This window comes from Grammomys surdaster, unplaced genomic scaffold, assembly GCF_004785775.1.
Source record: "Grammomys surdaster isolate TR1022 unplaced genomic scaffold, NIH_TR_1.0 197, whole genome shotgun sequence".
Classification (NCBI taxonomy): Eukaryota; Metazoa; Chordata; class Mammalia; order Rodentia; family Muridae; genus Grammomys; species Grammomys surdaster.
Genome location: NW_021604642.1, coordinates 660,244 through 680,218, shown reverse-complemented (window position 1 = coordinate 680,218; position 19,975 = coordinate 660,244). Strand labels below are relative to the sequence as shown.

Sequence of the window (19,975 nt, the reverse complement as noted above, 5' to 3'; positions counted from 1 at the left end):
ATCATTTTATAAATTGTCAGAGAATTATGACAAGTGGAAAGGGCAATTTGAGAAGGTTATGTACTGTACTATTCTAAAGCTCAATGCACACTATATGATTCCATTTAGGTAACATTCTCAGAATGACAAAATTATAGAAATTGGCAATATTTTAGTAGCTGGCTATTTTTAAAGCTGGGACTGAGAGAGAAGTGGAAGGGATAAAAGGGCAACAAGAAAAATCTCTGTGGTGATGGAGAGGTTCCCTATGTTGTTTGAAATAATGTCAGCAGTTTGGTTGTGATTTTGTTTTTGTTTTCTCTTTTAGAATTTTGAGGCAGGTATTTTTATGTAGTCCATACTTGACTCAAACTCTCTGTGTAGTAGAGTATGACCTTCAATTCCTAACTTTCCTTTCCTGTATTATAGTGTGTGCTACCATGCCTGGCTTTTGATTGTGATATTGTGATATTATTTTGTAAGGTATTATTGTGGAAATCTGGGTAAAGAGTGTACAAGATTGCTATTCTATTTCTTATAAGTATATATAACTATAACTAGTTCAAAATAATAATTTAATCAGAAGCAACCTAAAGAACCCAATTTCTAAAAATAAATCTAGAATACTATAAAACCTATTATAGAGTACATAGGAAGCATGTGATCCCTCTTTCATTGTCACTAGCTCTGAATATCAGCCTAAGTTTCTCATTTAACCTAAAATTTCCTACTAAAAACAGGTAAAGATACACTAATAGAACGAGTCCAGTAATAAAGGAGAAATTAAATGAGTATTTATGTAACTTCCAAAGTCACATGTTAAAGCCCTAACTTTCTGTCTTAGTCAGGGTTTCTATTCCTGTACAGACATCATCACCAAGAAGCCAGTTGGGGAGGAAAGGGTTTATTCAGCTTACGCTTCCACACTGCTGTTCATCACCAAAGGAAGTCAGGACTGAGACTCAATCAAGCAGGTCAGGAAGCAGGAGCTGATGCAGAGGTCACAGAGGGATGTTACGTACTAGCTTGCTTCCCCTGGCTTGCTCAGCTTGCTTTCTTATAGAACCCAGGACTACCAGCCCAGGGATGGCACCACCCACAATGGGCCCTCCCACCCTTGATCACTAATTGAGAAAATGCCTTACAGCTGGATCTCATGGAGGCATTTTCTCAACTGAGGCTCCTTTCTCTGTGATAACTCCAGCTTGTGTCAAGTTGACACAAAACCAGCCAGTACACCTTCAAATTGCCAATATTAAGAATTTGGATCATCAGGAAGTGAATAGGTAAAAAGGGTAGTCCTCACAAATAGGGTTAGTGCCATTATAAAAGACCTCAGAGAGATCCCTTTCCCTTTTTGCCATTTGAAGTAACAGAAAGAAACTATCTCATATATGAGGAAGCAGGGTCTTACCAGAGACTGTACCAGGGCCCATTTGTTAACCACAGATGATTTTAACTAAATTAGTAACCTGACTTTTAAAAAACGTCTTCAATTGAAAATCCAAGATAAGTAACAGTGACACTGTCTATTGAATCACAGTAAGACAATGGATATAAAAGTAAAGCATGAATGCTAACTGTAACGCATGGTGTATGAAGCAGAGGCTTTATATTTGTGTAATAGGCATTTTGCCAGTGTATGGAGGTAGCTGATAAAAGTTATCAACTTAATAAATTTTGAAAAAAATGATAAAGGGAGACTTTTCTCCGGAGCATTTGAAACACAGCACATTCAATCAAAAAGAAAAAAGCAATATATGCAAGATAAAGAGCTAATAGAGTCACTAAATCATTTTCTGTATAAAAACCTAAGCATATGATCACGTTTCGGGTATGGGTAATAATGGACAGGAAACTCATCAGAAAATTAGAAATCAGCAGGATAGCAGAAGAGTGGTAGGGATTAGAACTGTAGTGTCATGGATAAAATCAAACTCCTCAGAGAAGCTCTGGCCTCGCAGAGACATAGAGATTGATCAGTGTGGAGTTACAGTAAGTCTAATTTTTAATTTGCGTATAGAAAACAGCTGAAGTTCCAGATGTAGCTTCTGGCTTAGAAGTGAATTTCCCCCTCTTCCTAAAAGGTTAAAAGTTGCAAAGAAAAAGAAAATCCAAATCGATTAGTCCTGAAGTTTTTTCATATTTAAATTCATATAGGCTAGAATTAAGTTGTTCCAGGAAAATCTTAGATTTCGTTAGCTTGTATCAGATTGGCATCCTACTTACTGTCTTATATTGTGATTTACAAATCTTGCTATATAAAGAACAGCCAAGAAGATTCTTCAATTTTGTTGTTGGTTTTGTTTACCGGCTTGCTTTTGAGACAGAGTTTCATGATCTCAAAATCACTATGTAGCCAAGGATGACCATGAATTTCTGATGCTTTCAGGTGTTAGATTACAGGTGTGTGCCACCACATTTGGCTATGTGATGTTGGAGACAGAACCCTCAGCAAGCACTATACAAATTGAGCTACATCCCAAACCAATATACTTAGATATATCATCATGAATGTAAGTAATTACTTTCTGCATGATTTTAAGCAAGCCATCTTACTCTCCTGTTTTATGGCTTTCATAAAAATAACAGTTAACATCTTACATATTCATTAATAAGCTTATAACACAGATACTATTTTCATTGACCCATGTATGTGCAATGTGGTAGACTCAGAAGAGAACATTTTACAAATGAGAAAACTCAAAGAACAGAAAGGTACCCATATGCAAACGTACATAAGAAGCCACTTAAACTCTTACTTTATACCATATACAAAAATTAATTTAAAATGTATCATAAACCTATATTCAAAAGATAGAAATATAAACTTCAAGAATACATAAGAGAAGATATCTGTAAACTTGGATTGGGCAAAGGTTTTTTACATTACAAAAACACTACCTATAAAAGTAAAATACCTATAAAAGTATAATATCTATAAAAGTGGGATGCTTGATAAATTAGACTTCATTAATATTTTTTCTTTTCAAATGATTACATTGGGGAAAAGGAAAAGATTTAAAGAAAATATTTATGAATAAAGGACCTTATCCAGAATATATAAAGAACTCTTATAACTCAATTAAAAGACAACCCAATTTTTAGAAAGGGGGAAAACCAAATACACATTTTTCCAGGAAAGAAATAAAAAGTCAATAAATATATGGTCAACACACCATTAGCTATGAAGAATCTACTAATCTCAAACCTCAGAAGTTACCACCCCATACTCACTAAGATTATTATAATAAAAACATGAGTGATAACAATGCTGGTGTAGTAGAGAAATCAGAATCTGCACATAGTGGGAACATGGAGTGGCTTGAATGAAATTATCTTCCACAGGCTTAGATACTTTCCAGTTGGTGGCACTGTTGAGGAAGGTAGTACAGGCTTGCTAGAGGAAGGACATCCCTGGTGGTAGGTTTTGAACTCTCAAAGTTCTAGTTCATTTTTTTTTCTGCTTTGTGTGTGTGATTGAGAATATCTTGGCTTCCTGCTCCCTTGCCATTGTGTACTTTTCCTCTCAAACTATAAACTCTTCTGTCAGTTTTCTTGGTAATTGTATTTTATCGCAGCAATAGAAAAAGAACTAAACCAGGATGTAAAGTGGTGTTTCCATTTTGGAAAACAGAGGGTAGCTCTTTACAAAGCTAACCACAGAGCTAGCAGGGGACCCTACAATTCTACTTGTACATATACATTTAAGAAAATTAAATATATATACTACAGCCAGGCTTAGTGGTGCACACCTTTAGTCCTAGATGGAGTGTCAGGTAGATCTTTGTGAGTTCAAGTCCAGCCTGGTATAAATAATGAGTTACAGGCCAGCCAGAGCTATACAGTGATATAGTGGGGCCTGTCCTTCACCTCTCTTTTTCCCCTCTCCCTCCCCCTCCCTGCCTCCTTCTCTCTCTCCCTCTCCCTCCCTTTCTATCTATACACATACACACACACATTAATTACAGAAACACAAAACAACTATATACAAATGGTCATAGGAAAATCATTCATAGTGGTACAATAGAAACAACATAAATGCTTAACAACTAATGAATAAACAAACAAAATGTGGTATAGAATTTTTTCAACAAAAAGAATGAAATACTGGTAAAATGATAACATAGATGGACTCAAAGGGCAAGAAAGAAGGCAGGAACCAAAAGAATCTTCACTGAAAACAAACAATTGAAAGGGACCAAAATACACATTTTTGTTCCTTCTATTTTATCACCTGCCTCTGAGATATGGTGGGAATAATAATAAGCCTTTTTACAAAATTAATATAATAATCACAGGGGAATGAATTATATCAGGCTCCAAAAATACAAAACAATTCAAGATGCCTAGTAGTCTTGTTATTCTGACCCAAACCTTAGTAAACTTATACTAGAAAATTCGTACCATTAACTATTTATATTTTATAGATCCAGGGAGACTTTTAAGTGGATAGCTACATTGCAATGTGAATTTACCATAAAACTCCTATCAGAAAGTTGTCATTTTATATGAATTCAAATATACATGACACTTTGGTTCCTTACAATCATTTGCAAGTTTACTATTGCTCTTTGACTTACTGTTTGGCTAATGAGGCTGAGAGCATTTTTTAAATGGCTCCAAACTTCTTTTAGGGGGTACAATGCTACATTCCATACTTCATCTGTCACCAGAAGTTCAATCAACTTGTGCATGCATACGCTGAAAAATAAAAAGAGAAAAGTCATCTGTAAGAGAAGAAATCACTGCCCTGGCTAAGAGAAATCAACGGAGTCTCATGTCACACTGAGAGCTTCGAGGCAGCTCTTTGTTTCCCTCGATTTTGATCTTGCTTCTAACCTTGGAAGACAGAGTTTTGAAGGTGTAAAAGAGGTTGACCAGTTCTTCCTTTGACACTTGTGGTTGGTTGTCTTTTTAGGAAAGTTCATCTCCCTCATGAAGGAATTGTTTAATTAACTTATTATTTTTATTTGTGTGTGGGACCAGCACTCAAAGGTCAGGGAACAACTCTAGAGTTGTTTCTATCCTTCCACTATGTGGGCCCTGGAGATTGAACTCAGATCATCAGATTTGGCAGCAGGTACCTTCATCTGAGGAACCATTTTGCCAGCCCAGTTATGCCATTGCCATATTTTATGAGCTGATTCAATTTATGGGCATACAAAGAATCATGCTACCTCTTCAAGGGAACAAAGAAATTAAAATTGGATTTAAATTGACAAAAAAATTGAAAATCTCACTTCTCAGAGCAGAAAGACTATAATGATTTTTTCCTTGGAAAAACAACTAAACCACATAACATTATTGATACTTAAAAGTACTAGGGGAAAAACAGAAGAAAATATAGGAAAAATGTTGGAGTTGAGTGGTGGCTACCAATTTATGATCATTTGGGATATTTAGTAAATTACATGAAGAAAGGAAGATACATAGTACTATTTTATTATATGACAAGAAAAATAAAGGGAACCAGGATGGACCCTTCTTTTTCTCCCCTGGGAACAGTATATTCCTTAATCTTGCTTAATATTCCCCAGTGTCTAATACAATTTTCACTACAAAGAAGTTTACAGGATAGTTTCCTTATAATCTTCTATGTTGGACCAGTTGGTTACAGTGGGTGACTTATGGGACAGTGACTAGAGGTCTTGGTTTTGTTTGTTTTTGGCCTACATGAAACTTAATTTAGGTGTCAAATTACATTTACTAACCTGTATTTCAAAACATCAACTGGCTTTTTCTTTCTGTAGATCAGTAAAAGTTTTTTCAAGGCCTTCTGTGCAATAGTAGGAAAGTGTGCAGGCTTATCCATAGCTAGTACTATAAGAAGACAAAGGAACGGGTTCTGAACGCCACGTTATCTTATTCATTACAGTTTTCATGCAGGACTATAACATGCATTCTCTATTGGAACAAAAAGATTCTCTCTCTCTCTCTCTCTCTCTCTCTCACACACACACACACACACACACTCACACACACTCACAGACACACACAGACACACACAGACACACACACCAAATTTTATAAAAATTATGACTCTACAGAAGCTTTCAGAAAGAATCTCTTATTTCCAGGTAGAGTACTATGATAGGACTTTCAGGTAACATTCATTCTTCAACAATTAGTGTCCAAAAAGCTACTATTTCTGTAACCATGCACATAGTTCTACAGGTGATGCAACTATCTTATGAATCACAGTGAAGGAAAGGCAAGCTAAGAAAGAAATAGAAGCAGATAAAAAAAAAAAAAGCTGCCAATCAAAGGCTTCAGTGGCCCCACGGCTCTAGAAAACTCAAGGCAACTGTAGTTGTACTGGAGGCTATCTAATACCTTTCCTAAGCATGCTCAAGGTCTGGAGGAAAGTGACAAGTAAAAGGGAAGATAATCAGGGCATTTCCAGCAGTATATACCCCAAATGGCTTTGAGGCCCATACGTCCTATAGAATAGTTTTAAAAATTGAAAATGACACTTGTGTTAAAATATTTCCAAATTTCTAGGGGCTAGTGAGATGGCTCAGTGTGTTAAAAGGTACTTCCTACCTATCCTGATGACCAGATTTCAATCACTGGGGCCTATATGCTGCAAAGAGAACTGCTTCCTGCAAGTCTTCAGTTAACCTTCACACATGTAAACACACACACACACACACACACACACACACACACACACACACACACAGAGACAGAGACAGAGACAGAGACAGAGAGAAATGTAAAAACTTTAAAAACTTTTGCAAGTTTCTCCATACATTTTAGTAAATTACTAAGGCTGAGTCATCTTTGATCATCAAAGCAGCTATCTATCATTTTTAGCTACTTCCCCATCATGTTGTTACATAATTAAATTCTACATATAGACTGCACTTGAGCACCTATTATGAACAATGCTCTTCACTAAGATTTATTAATATAATACATATAAGTAATTATTGCTCATGATCCTAATGAGATTACAATCGTATAGAGTGAAAAAGATAACTATATAAATGATTTTAATTCGAAATAGTTTAAGAATACATCAGAGAGGGAGAAACAATACACTATAAGGAAAATCATCTCAAGGTCAGAAGACAGAAAACAGTAGGATCTAAATGGGCAGTGGCCTTACACAGGTACAAATAGAGCACTCACATGCTATTGTTTCAAGGGTTCTACTTCCTAAACCAGGCATCTTCCAAACTGAATCCAGAAAGCTTTTCAGTGATGGGTCATTCGTTTTGGTTTTAATTTCAAATTCATACAGCAGAAGCATTACTCCACAGTCATCACCTGAGAAGTCCCCTAAAGAAAAGAGAAAGTTTAACATTTTCTGTTACTTCAACATTAGTACCCTAGCCTAGCCTAGCCTAGCCTAGCCTATCCTAACTGGACAAGTTTTCCCTTAAGGGAACACTAATTTCACTTACAGTTTGAAGGCCATCCTAGTCTCTATTGATAGACTTTCAACATTTTAATATTTATAAGTACATCACTAATTTTACTACCCTAAAACACATTTACTAGCATTTACTACATATTCTGAAACTTCAACTGTGATTCTTTTAACTGGCCTGAAAGTGTTCTGGTGCTATTGCTAAGACTCTAATGGACATGCCTGTGTCCTTTGAGCTGACACTCACTGTCATGGCTGAATTAAACAGAAAACATAATGCTGCATGAACTAACAATAGTTTTATGAGCAAAAGAGTTTCCAAATTTGTTTCATTTATTCAGTCAATAATGTGTCTTGGCTCTCATCATGAGAAGAATATGATTTCAGATGCAACACACCATACTTGAGTTCTATTTACCATCTGTTGAATGAGTATTTGAGGTAGCTTGATGCAGCAGCATGACATCATGGTGCATGGTACGGTGCTCCACATCTGTAATCTTGGAAGACTTGGTTGTCTGAGCCTCTTCTAGGCAGCTTGCTGGTCTCTGCTTCTTCCAAGCAGCTCAGATTGACAATCGCTAAGCAGTTCTTACTGCTTATTTATGCATAGGGTAAGAAGGACCTAGTACATTTGGTCAGTTTCAGGGACTTTCTGAAGCTACTGAGTTATTTACTTCCTGAGCATAAAGAGTTTCTCTGCAGCAGGCATGTTTTACTTTCCCTTAGAGCATCCTGTTTGACCTCCCTACAAGCATCCCAAGTCTTAGTGAGCCATCCGCCCAGGATATCCTGTTGTTTACTTGCCTTTGAATACATATCCTGTCTTAAATATCTAATTGTTGAATTTCCTTTAATATCCTGTGTTTTAATGAGCTTCCTTCCAAGATGGAAAGTTTTAATCCTGGAGGAAAGTGCTACACAATAGTACCCCCTTTCTGAAAATGTTTAGGAGCAGAAATAATTCAGTTTTCTAGATTTTTGAATACTCACATTACATTATCTACAATGAGATATATTGAAAATTAGACAAAATCTAAAGTAGTTTCTTTAGATGTTGTGTGTGGGTCGAGTGTATGCCACATGTGTGTGGGCACCTGCAGAGGCTAGAAATGGTCGACAGATCCCTTGGTGCTGGCTTTACACGTGACTATGAATTGCCAATATGGGTGCCAGGAACTGAACTTGGAGCCCCTAAAAATCAGCAAGCATTCTTGACTGTTTATCCATCTCTCTAACCACCCCAACACATTCATTGTTCAGCTTGAATCCAGTGTATCCTATTGTGCCTGATTTCTTTTCCTCATGATAGATAATGCCTGTGATTTTCATTTATATTTTTGCATGGACCAGAGACTATTTTCTTTTCTTGCTTTGCAAGTGTTCTACTATACAAACATTATTCAATTTATTTAATTCATCCTTTTGTTGACATGGTTGCTTCAGATTTTTAGCTCTTATGAATAGAAATATTGTGAAGATTCTTGTGCATATTTTAGTGAATAGATAAAATTATTCCACTTGAATATATGCTTATGGGTGAGATTGCAAAGTCATTGCTAAGATTGTGTGTGTGTGTGTGTGTTTGTGCATGGTTTTACGAGATACCACTAAACAGTTTTCCAAAGAAGTTTTATTAATGGCATGCCTCCCAGCTGTGCTCCCTATCCTTATAACAGTTGGTATTAAAAAAATCTTTTAAAATTTATTATCACAGGGATGGGGCACGCATGCCTTGGTATGCATGTGGAGGTGAAAAGACAAATTTGTGCACTGAGTTGTCTCTACCTTTCCATTAAGTCCTGGAGACTGAATCTAGTTCATTGAATTTGCATGGTTGTGAAGCAAATGCTTTTACCCATTGAGCCATCTTGCTGGCCCAGTAACTGTTACTTTGATCTTCAATTTGTATGCAGTATGTGGTGGTTCAAATAAGGAATATCTTCCATGGGCTCATGGATTTTAACACTTAATCCCTAATTGGTGAAACTCTTTGGAATAGTTTATGGAATCTTTAGGAGATGGAGCCTTGTAGAGAAAGTATGTCACTGGGGACAGGCCTTGAGGGTTTATGGTCTTGCCCCACCTCCTGCTTTTTCTCTCTGCTTCTTGTATGAGGATGAAAATTTGATCACACTGCTTCCCACTTCTGCTGACAGAAATGCCTTACCTGTTGCCATGCCTTCTCCACCATGACACACAATATCCCCTTGGAACTGGAATCCCAAATATACCCTTTTCACTTCTAAATTTCTCGTGACCAGGTCAGCATTTTAGCACAACAGAGAGTTATCAATACATAGTAGCATCACATTTTACTTCTAATTTGTATTTCCTTGATAAATAATGATATAGAGCATCTTTTCTATTATTTGTGGACTACTTGGACATTTTCTTTTGTGATATTCTCATGTAATTCTTTTGCCTATTTGTATTGAGCTATAGGAGTATTTTTTTTTACATAGCCTGAAATATGTCAAATTTATGTGTCGTTTTCTTCCTTTTTGTGGTTTGTATTTTTTCAGTGGTAGCCTTTGACAATCTGAAGTTCCCTTTTGTTCTTTTGTTGTTGTTCTGTTTTGTTTTTCGAGACAAGGTTTCTCTGTGTAGCCTTGGCTGTCCTGGAACTTGCTCTGTAGACCAGGCTGGCCTCAAACTCAGAGATCTGCCTGCCTCTCCTTCCCAAATGCTTTGATTAAAGTTTTATGTCACTACTGCCAGGTTTGACAATCTGAAGTTCTTAATTGTATCAAAGTGTATTTTATTATTTTCTTATATGGTTGATAATTTGCATTCCCAAGGTCACAACGATATTCCTCTACAATTTTTCTTAGAAATCTTACTGTTTTACACTTCATCTTTTGAGAAAGAATCTTACCATACCACCAAGGATGGCCTTGAATTCCTGATCTTACGTAGTCTTCCTGTTTCAGCCTCCTGGGTAGCCATGATTACAGAATGTGCCAAGCGTATCTCAAGTCAATGTTTATATATGGTGTGTGTGTGTGTGTGTGTGTGTGTGTGTGTGTGTGTGTGTGTATGGTGTAAAGGTAGATCAATGTTAATGTTTTTCCCATATTTACATAAAATTATCCCATTTTAAGATAAAACAAGAGCAACACAACAGTCCTTTCCCCATTGTAAAATATTAGACACACTGTCGCAAATCAAATCACTATTTGTCGGTCTATTTCCAGGTTATATTCTGGATTCTTTGTTTTGAGATTTAAATCCTAGGATTCTACCTATCTTTTTCATTGCCCTTTGTATCTCCATAAAGATTTTCATATTATCCTTCCAGTTTATGCAACTGAATCAGCTGGGATTTTGACTGGGATTCTTTCAGTCTATGGATCAAACTAGAGAAAACTTCATAATACTGACTTTTCTAGCCCATGAACATTATACATTATATGTGTATGTACATACACACACATATATAAACCTCATTTATTTAGGTCTTTAAAATTTCCAGTGTTTTAAGAATGTCTGCATAGAGATCTTCTACATCTTTCCTTATTGTTTTATTTTTATACATTTAATGGATTTTGATGCTACTTAAAGTGATATTTTAAAAGTTTTTCAATCATATTTTGCTAGAATGGAGTAACAGAATTAATTTTGTATGATGGCTTGTATCTACTAACCATACCAAATTACTTACTTTTCCCAACATTAATGAAAATAAAACACAGATAATGAAAACCACATTATCAGTGTGCCTGTGTGCTCATGCATATGCACACAGACATATGCATAACATTTGAAAGCTTCAATTTGCTCTAACACGATTGGTGTAACACAGAACATTTACATACATATAACGTAAAGTAAGTGTTTGCTTATGTTCCGATTTCTATGTAAAGTAATAGATGAATACAGAGCACTGCACCTAGCTGTACTATGCTGTATAGGGATACATAAAACACACGGAAGTGCACAACTCAAATTTGCATCAGACACCTCAGTGCACTGCATATGTTATGAGCTATATCTGTCTATTACTATTGTTACAACTTCCCCTCAAGTTCAGACACTTCTCCTTCCACTACTTCATATTTCACAAGCTGCAATCCCTTTGATATTGTCTTCCACAAGCAGCCATCAGGCCCATTTCAAGCCAAAATGGCATATTTATTGTAGTATTGACACACTTTATTCATTTCACATATACCAAAATATAATTTTATTTGGTTGTTATGTGTCTTTAGGTTCTCATGTATATTTCCAACCCAATTTTCCCCACAGCTCCTTAGAATTTATCACACACATTTGCGTGGTAGAATCATTTTTAGTAACATATGTGTCATGATATAGTAGAAATGACTATACATGTAACGAACGTATAACTGCTAGCCAATATACCAATACAAACAAAAGTTCTTAACTAGAGCACAGTATTATGCATACTATTTTTGTCCTTAAACTTGTGTCCAAGTCAAAACAGTATTTTTCAAAGTTATTTAAGTCAGCTTTCTTTCCTAAGTTCCTTCAGTATATGCAGTTAATTTTTATATAGTCAGATTCATTTATCACAGCATGAATTCTATCTGTAGTTCCCTCCACTATCTGATTCATTTTAATATTGTATACAGTGGAATTACTCTTCATGGTATATAGTTATAAGGGTTTTAATAATATATTCATATGTAAACACGTGTATACTATCATAGCTCCTTACAAACATCCCTTTGTCCTATTTTATTCCTTACATTGCCCCTTTATAATGAATTCATCTCATTTAAACCTCTGGCCATCACTAAAGTTATTTTTGGTTCCTGTATTTTTATTTATTCCAAGATGACAAACAAATAATCCATATAGATAGCCTGGCAATTTTTAAGTTAGCAAATACATTTAATATCAGCTTACCACTGAATGGTATTTCCTTGCAAAGGTATATCACAGTTCATTTATCCATTTCAGTTTACCATCTGTGTTCCTGTTGGAATCAGATGGGCATATCCTAGGAATGGTAGATTGGTCAGTTTTCTATGACACCTTCAAAGTCATGGTATATAGAAACAGCTCCACTTTTACAATCTCTTTAGAGAGGCAGAATTCCCAACCAATATATATCCAGTGCCGAGAGTGTTTCCTCCACTCTCCAATACAGAAATAAGGCCAAGAGTCATGGAATACACCTGTGATCCCAGCACTCAGGAGGCTGAAGCAGAAGAATGAAAGGTTGGGCCAGGTTGGGCAAACTAAGGTTGAGAGGTTAAAAATCTGCCCATAGAAATCCAACAAACTACATTGAGTGAGAACTATACTTCCAGGTGGTCTGATTCACAGTCTACTACTAAAAAACATAGAAAAAGAGAGATGTAAATGGCTAGAATGTTGAAAAACAAAACCCAAGAAATTAATTTTTGAAGCATTTGGCCCAACAAAGAGAGAGTCTAGCAAAGTTTTGAAAATGGGCTTATATTGAGATGATCACAGATGGTCACTAGGAGCCAGCCAGAAAAATGTGATCAATTAAACCAGAAATGTGAAATGGGAGTCCTGGCATTATTCCAGCACAGTGTTGGGTGGAAGCAATGATAGCACATAGCTCATTTTCTTGACACAGGTGGGGAATTTTTTACATCCCATCATCAAAAATTAATTAAGGGCCTTTTGCTGGGGCAGACTCCTAGCTGGTCTGCTCCTGTGAAGACACCAACCATATCCTGACCCATCCTAGAGGAACCACTGTACTCAGAGCAGCCGGTAAGAATACTCCCCCACAACCCAATGCCCCAGACCTGCTGCTGGGAGTCTGAGGCACTCAGGACACAACACCAACCAAAACACCACTCTCTCGAATACCACTCCCCTTCCACTCCCTGCTTGGTCATTTTTGCTGGGGCAGACTCCTAGCTGGCCTGTTCCTGTGAAGACATCACATCCTGAGCCATCCTAGAGGAACCACTGCACTCAGAGCAGTTGAGGAAGCTGGACTCCCAGGGGTTCTAACATGCCCAGGATCATAGAATTTCAGGATCCCAGAGGCAGCCTGAGTCCCAGGAGCTCTTTAACCCAGGATCTCAGGATCACAGGATCACAGGATCACAGAGACAGCTAAACTCTGAGGAGTTCTGACACAACCAAGATAACAGGAGAGACAGGCTCCAGTCAGAGACAGTGAGTGCAGGTAGAACTAGAGATAACCAGATGGTGAAAGGCAAGCGCAAGAACACAAGCAACAGAAACCAAAGTTACTTGGCATCATCAGAACCCAGTTCTCCCACCATAGAAAGTTCTGAATACCCCATCACACCAGAAAAAGCAAGATTCAGATTTAAAATCACTTCTAATGATGATGATAGAGGAATGTAAGAAGGACATAAATAACACTCTCAAAGAATTTGAGGAGAACACAGGTAAACAGATAGAAGCCCTTAAAGAGGAAACACAAAAAATCCTTAAAGAATTACAAGAAAACACAACCAAACAGGTGAAGGAATTGAACAAAACCATCCAGGACATAAAAATAGAAATAGAAACAATAAAGAAATCACAAAGGGAGACTACCCTGGAGATAGAAAACCTAGGAAAGAGATCAGGAGTTATAGATGCAAGCATCACCAACAGAATACAAGAGATAGAAGAGAGAATCTCAGGTGCAGAAGATACCATAGAAAATATTGACACAACTGTCAAAGAAACTGCAAAATGCAAAAAGTTCTTAACACAAAACGTCCAGGAAATCCAGAACACAATAAGACCAAACCTAAGGATAATAGGTATAGATGAGAGTGAAGATTCCCAACTTAAAGGGCCAATAAATATCTTCAACAAAATTATAGAAGAAAACTTTCCTAACCTAAAGAACAAGATGCCCATAAACATACAAGAAGCCTACAGAACACCAAATAGACTAGACCAGAAATACCTCCCGTCACATAATAATCAAAACACAAAATGCACAAAACAAAGAAAGAATATTAAATGCAGTAAGGGAAAAAGGCCAAGTAACATATAAAGGCAGACCTATGAGAAATACACCAGACTTCTCACCAGAGACTATAAAAGCCAGAAGATCCTGGACACATGTCATACAGACCCTAAGAGAACACAAATGCCAGCCCAGGCTACTATACCCAGCAAAACTCTCAATTACCATAGATGGAGAAACCAAGATATTCCATGACAAATCCAAATTTACAGAATATCTTTCCACAAACCTAGCACTACAAAGGATAATAGCAGGAAAGATCCAATACAAGGAGGGAAATTATACCCTAGAAAGAGCAAGAAAGTAATCCTCTTCCAACAAATCCAAAAGAAGATAGCCACACAAAGATAATTCCATCTCTAATAACAAAAATAACAGGAAGCAACAATCACTGTTCCTTAATATCTCAACATCAATGGACTCAATTCCACAATAAAAAGACATAGGCTAATGGACTGGATACGCAAACGGGACCCAGCATTTTGCTGCATACAGGAAACCCACCTCAATGACAAAGACAGACACTACCTTAGAGTAAAAGGCTGGAAAACAATTTTTCAAGCAAATGGTCCTAAGAAACAAGCTGGAGTAGCCATTCTAAAACCTCTAGCCCGAGAACTCATGGCTCCACCTGTATAGGTAGTTGAGGGTGGCCTTGTCAGGCATCAGTGAAAGTGGAGGGCCTTGGTGCCTGAAAGTTTGGATTCCCTAGTTTTGGGGAATTCAAGAGCAGGGAGGCAGGAATGGGAGGATGGTGGGAGCATATCCTCATAGAAACTCCCAGAATTGTAAGGATTAGACATGACAGAGGCAGGCTGCCAGAAGACTAGATTCTGGAATTCAAACAAAAAATTATCTTGATACTAAAATTTGTTTTGAGAATTGTATATTGCAGAATACACAGCCTTGGTGTATCTACTCATCAAGCAAGCTGAGCAGACCTGCTCGAACCTTTCATGTCCTGGAATCTCAGCTGAATGCAGTGAAGTCACAGACGTCAGAGGCTTATTAATTTACTCTTCCCCCCACCCCTCTTCTAATATCTCAATGCCCGTAATCAGCTTGAAGAAGTTAATGAAGAGTCAGCACCCCTATTCCCTGGGCTTGGGGACTGAGGTGGTTAATATTGGGCTTTCTTTCTAGGGAAAAGTAGTGGTTTTGTTGGAACAGGGAGGAATAACTAGGATTTACTGCATAGCCATAACCTATTGGTAGAAATCTGTATAATTGTTATTAAGCTGAAGTTACAATTTCTTAAAGGGTACAATATTTACTTTGATTTCAAATTTAAGGTTTTCATTGGTACAAGTTTCTTATTGATATAAAAGTGAGATTAATACTGTTACTCTCATAGGCATTGTGCCTATATAACACATTAGGAATACAAGGCTTAGACTCAGTCCTTCTTTAACTTTTTTAACTGATTTGAGATGGTTAGCCTGTGAGTTAAGGGCCTATAGCAAATTCATGACTCTGAGTTTATTTTAGGATGCTTTCTATATTTTAATTAGAAATAGCTGAGAAGAGTTAACAGACAACATTCCAGATTGCCTTACATGGATAGTTGGTTTTCAAAACGTCAGAAGTCCACAGAATTGACTTTACAAACATTTCTGTATTAATGTTCATTTTGATTAGAGACCTGTCTTGTTCCTGACAGCTTCCTGTCTTGGATTCTAAGAATAAATTGAGCATCTTTGGAGTTACTCCAGTTGTGGTGAGATAGCCACTAGGCAAGAATTGCCTCTTTTCATCTACAGACAAATTACTGTCCTGAAAAGTACACACTTGTGGAATAGTTGACTGATTATATCTGCCAAGACAAAGTAATCAGCCCTTAATAATTCTGCATCACTAGGTCTGTCAGATGATCCTGGGCCAGAAGGCTGAAGAGCGGATGCTCCAATGTTTTGTAGTATAGGGACTGTCCAGGTGTTCAGAGGTCTCTATAAATTTGCTAAGTTTTAGAAGCTATGCTTTGTGCTTCCCGTAATTTCAGTTAATCCAGTCATTCTGGATTTTGGATGGGGTTGAAAACTTATAGTCTCTCATAGCCAATCCTGGCTATTTACTTTGAGAGAAAAGATTTGAGAGGATGGTTTTCAGCTGACATTCATTCTAAAGCCAAGAAAAAAGCCAGGTTCAGAACTAAGTCTTTTAGTTAGGAGAGATGACAGAGGTTCTGGTTAGACAACAAAATGATGGACTGGGTATTAGGTCTATCTTGTACCTTACTGATACAAATTGGTATAGTTATGCTCTTTATTTTAACAGAAAGGGTGATATGTAGGAGGAGCTAAGGTGGGAGGAGTAAGGAGAGGAAGAGGAAGAGTAAGGAGAGGAGGAGGAGAGGAGGAGCTAGGAGACCAGAGAGGAGGGCAGTGGGGGGAGAGGGAGAGGGAGAGGGAGAGGGAGAGGGAGGAACATGGAGGCAGATGTTCTCGTGTTTCTGCCAGTCAAAGATAGTTGGTATATCTAGTTTGAGTATTGGGTTACACTTCTGATTGTATGGGCATCTTGTTATTGAGTATTACCAAACTTATAAAGCCTCTGATTAACATTTTTTTAAAAAGTTACTAACAAAAAAAAGATGAGGAGGGAAGGTGATGAAATACATGTGACAGGAAATCAGATGAGGAAACTAGCTGGAGGAAGAAAGGGAAGGGGCAGAGGGAAACAAATAAGAACTCTAATGACACATGTATGAGGATGCTGTAATAAAACCCAGTACTTTGTATGTTAACTTAAAATACTAATAAAGAAAAAAAAGCAAGAAGGAGGAGGGGGGATAGGATAGGGGGTTTCTGGGGGAGGGATGGGGAAAGGGGATGACATCTGAAATGTAAATAAATAAAATATACAATAAAAAAATTAAAAAAAAGAACATCCTTGCAATCATACCCTGAGGTTTACCATACTAGTCTGTTAGGTGCTACTACGGTCCATAAAGTTGTCAATTAGGATTAGCCCTCATATTATTTAACTGGCTACATCACAAGTAATAGGATGTAATGTGAAATTTAGGGCATACATAGGAGCAAAATGTACAATAGAAGTATTACAAAGGTCTGGATTGGGGAATTCAAGTGTATTTTTACAAATGTCGCATATAGTATATGAAGTTTTAGAAGATCATTAGAAGACAGTCTAAAATGAACTGAGGACACATTCCACAAGGTCTGAATTAACTATAAAAATGCCAATAATTCATTATGAAAATAAAATATTATTTTATTAAAAAATAATTAAGGAGTAATATTGGTAATATTTGTCAGAGTGAAGATGTCATGTTCCAGTCTTAGTTTTCTGCATATTTTCATCAAGAACAGGTATTAAATTTTTCTTTCATGCTTCTCTTTCATTAAGATGAGCACATTTCCTCATTTCTTTGTTTAATGTGCACTACCTTTTACATTGTTGAATTCTTTAAATATTAATTGGCCATAATTCTGTTTGTATATCACTGAATTAAACTTCTTAATTTTTGTGGGGGAGGGACTTCTGTACCTATTACTCAAGGTAAAGATAGTTTTGTTTGCTTGTCTTGTTTTATTTTGTGATGGATACTCTTTCCTGATTTTCATATCAGCGTCATGGTAACCCCATAAGATCAATGTCTCACTTGTATATTTTTCATATGTTTTTACAATAGAATTAAACCACTTTCGTCCTCTTTTGCCTTCCTCTAGCCTCTTCTGGCTATGCTCTCTCTACTCCTCTAATGTCCCCCTCCATTCTCTATATATCTCAGATTGATAGACTCTTTTTCTTTGATTATTACATGTATATATGTATGCATGTATCCATAAAACATATGCACACACACATAGAGACAGACACACATACTGAGTCCATTTTTGTTGTTTATTTGATATCATTTTAGGGATGACCACTCTGCACTGGACAATCCTGGGAGAGGCTATTTTTCCTTTTCCTAACAGTCACTAGTTGCTAGTAGTTTTTTTTTGTCTATGGGTGGGGAAGAAATATCCATACAAGATCGCCATTACTTAATATGCTTGGAAGAGTCTACTAATGGAATAATTTACTTTATATAAAGTTATTTAAGATTTCATCTCTTTAACAGGTACAGAACTATTTAAAATATTTGAAACTGGTTCATTCAGATTGTTTCTCTTTGGGTCAATTCTGATGTATTATCAAGAAAAAAAAAGTTTTCAAGGAATTTATTCATTTTGTCCATGGTCAAATTTACTGGCATAAAGTTTTTTAAAAATCACTTTTAGTGTGTGTGTGTTTAGCCAGAGAGCTTCCCTTCCTGGGCATCCCTTCCTGCAAAAGGTATTTAATCCCTGGTTCACTTTGAGTAATACATATGCATTCACATCCACCATAACAATAAAACAGTTTGGACAAACAAGGACCATCTCTTTCATCAAGGATTGCCACCAGGTGGGGGTTGGAACTTTGTCATAAAGAGCTGCTCCTAAATCTCCCAGAGAATGCCTCTCTTCCAGCCCCTCTATTCTCATAGCCAGTCTGGAGGACCCTTGTTCCCAACTCCTTGCTGCAGGAGCCTGAGAACCACCATTCTCAACTCCTTGAGGCAGTGGGTACACTCCCAGTGGCATCTGGGTACACAAGAAATTGAAAATCACAACATCGGTCCCAGCCCCTGCTGTTTCTCATTTAGGGAAACACGGCCTGGGACCCCCTATCTTGGATTGTGTTCTGCCTTCCCTGAGCAACAGACATGCTGGTGGCACTCCATATCCCAGCGGTGAGGCAGGCATGCAGCCCAACAAGTAGATATTAGCCATAATATACAGGATAACCATGCTATAATCAACAGACTCAAAGAAGCCAAATAACAAGGAGACACAAGGGAAGATGGTTGAATTTTTCTCAAAAATGGAAACAAAACAGACATCGCAGGTCAATGGAAGGAGGGAACTGGTCCAACTTGAGGCCCATCCCATGGGCAAGTACCAGTCCCTGACACTATTGATAAAACTCTGTTATGCTTGCAGACAGGAGTCTAGCATGGCTGTCCTCTGAGAGGCTCAGACAGCCGACTCAGACAGATGCAGATACCCAAAGCCAAACATTGGATGGAGCTTGGGGACTCTTATGGAAGAATAGGAGGAAGGATTACAGCCCCTAAGGGGATAGAACTCCACAGGAAGACCAACAGAGTCAATTAACCTAGACCCTTGGGTATCTCAGAGACTGAACCATTAACATACACGGGCTGGGTCTAGGCCTCCCTGCATATGTAGCAGATGTGCAGCTTGGTCTTCATGTGAGTCCTGAACAACTGTGGCAGGGGCTATCCCAAAAGCTCTTGCCAGTCTGTGGGATATGTTCTTCTATCTGGGCTGCCTTGTCTGGCTTCAGTGGGAGAGGAAATGCCTAGCCTCACAGAGACTTGATGCACCAGGGTGGGGGATACCCTGGGGAGTCCTCAGAGAGGAGAGGGGAGAGAGGATGGGGGAAGAATTGTGGGAGGGGGTGACAGGGAGGGGGTGACAGGGAGGAGGAAATGAGCGGGATGTAAAGCGAATAAGTTAAAAAGCAATTAAATAAGAAAGAAAGATCAGAAGTCTGAGGCCAGCAAAAGCTACAAAATGAGAAAAGCACAGGGTAGGGGGATTGCAATGGTACAAAGTGTGGCACACATGTTCACAATTTCTGCTCATCAGCTATGTCTGTGT

The 19,975-nt window shown here is 37.6% G+C and overlaps 1 protein-coding gene across 1 annotated transcript in view; it reads right to left on the bottom strand.

Annotated features, from left to right (window-relative positions):
• Tex11 (testis expressed 11) overlaps window positions 1–19,975 on the bottom strand; it is a 207,409-nt gene that overhangs the window by 10,838 nt on the left and 176,596 nt on the right. Inside the window, exons 25-27 of the mRNA XM_028770040.1 lie at window positions 7,117–7,266; window positions 5,694–5,802; window positions 4,563–4,683 (exon numbers count right to left, since the gene is read on the bottom strand). Of these exons, the coding sequence (XP_028625873.1) occupies window positions 4,563–4,683; window positions 5,694–5,802; window positions 7,117–7,266 (380 nt within the window). The remainder of the gene's footprint in view (window positions 1–4,562; window positions 4,684–5,693; window positions 5,803–7,116; window positions 7,267–19,975) is intronic.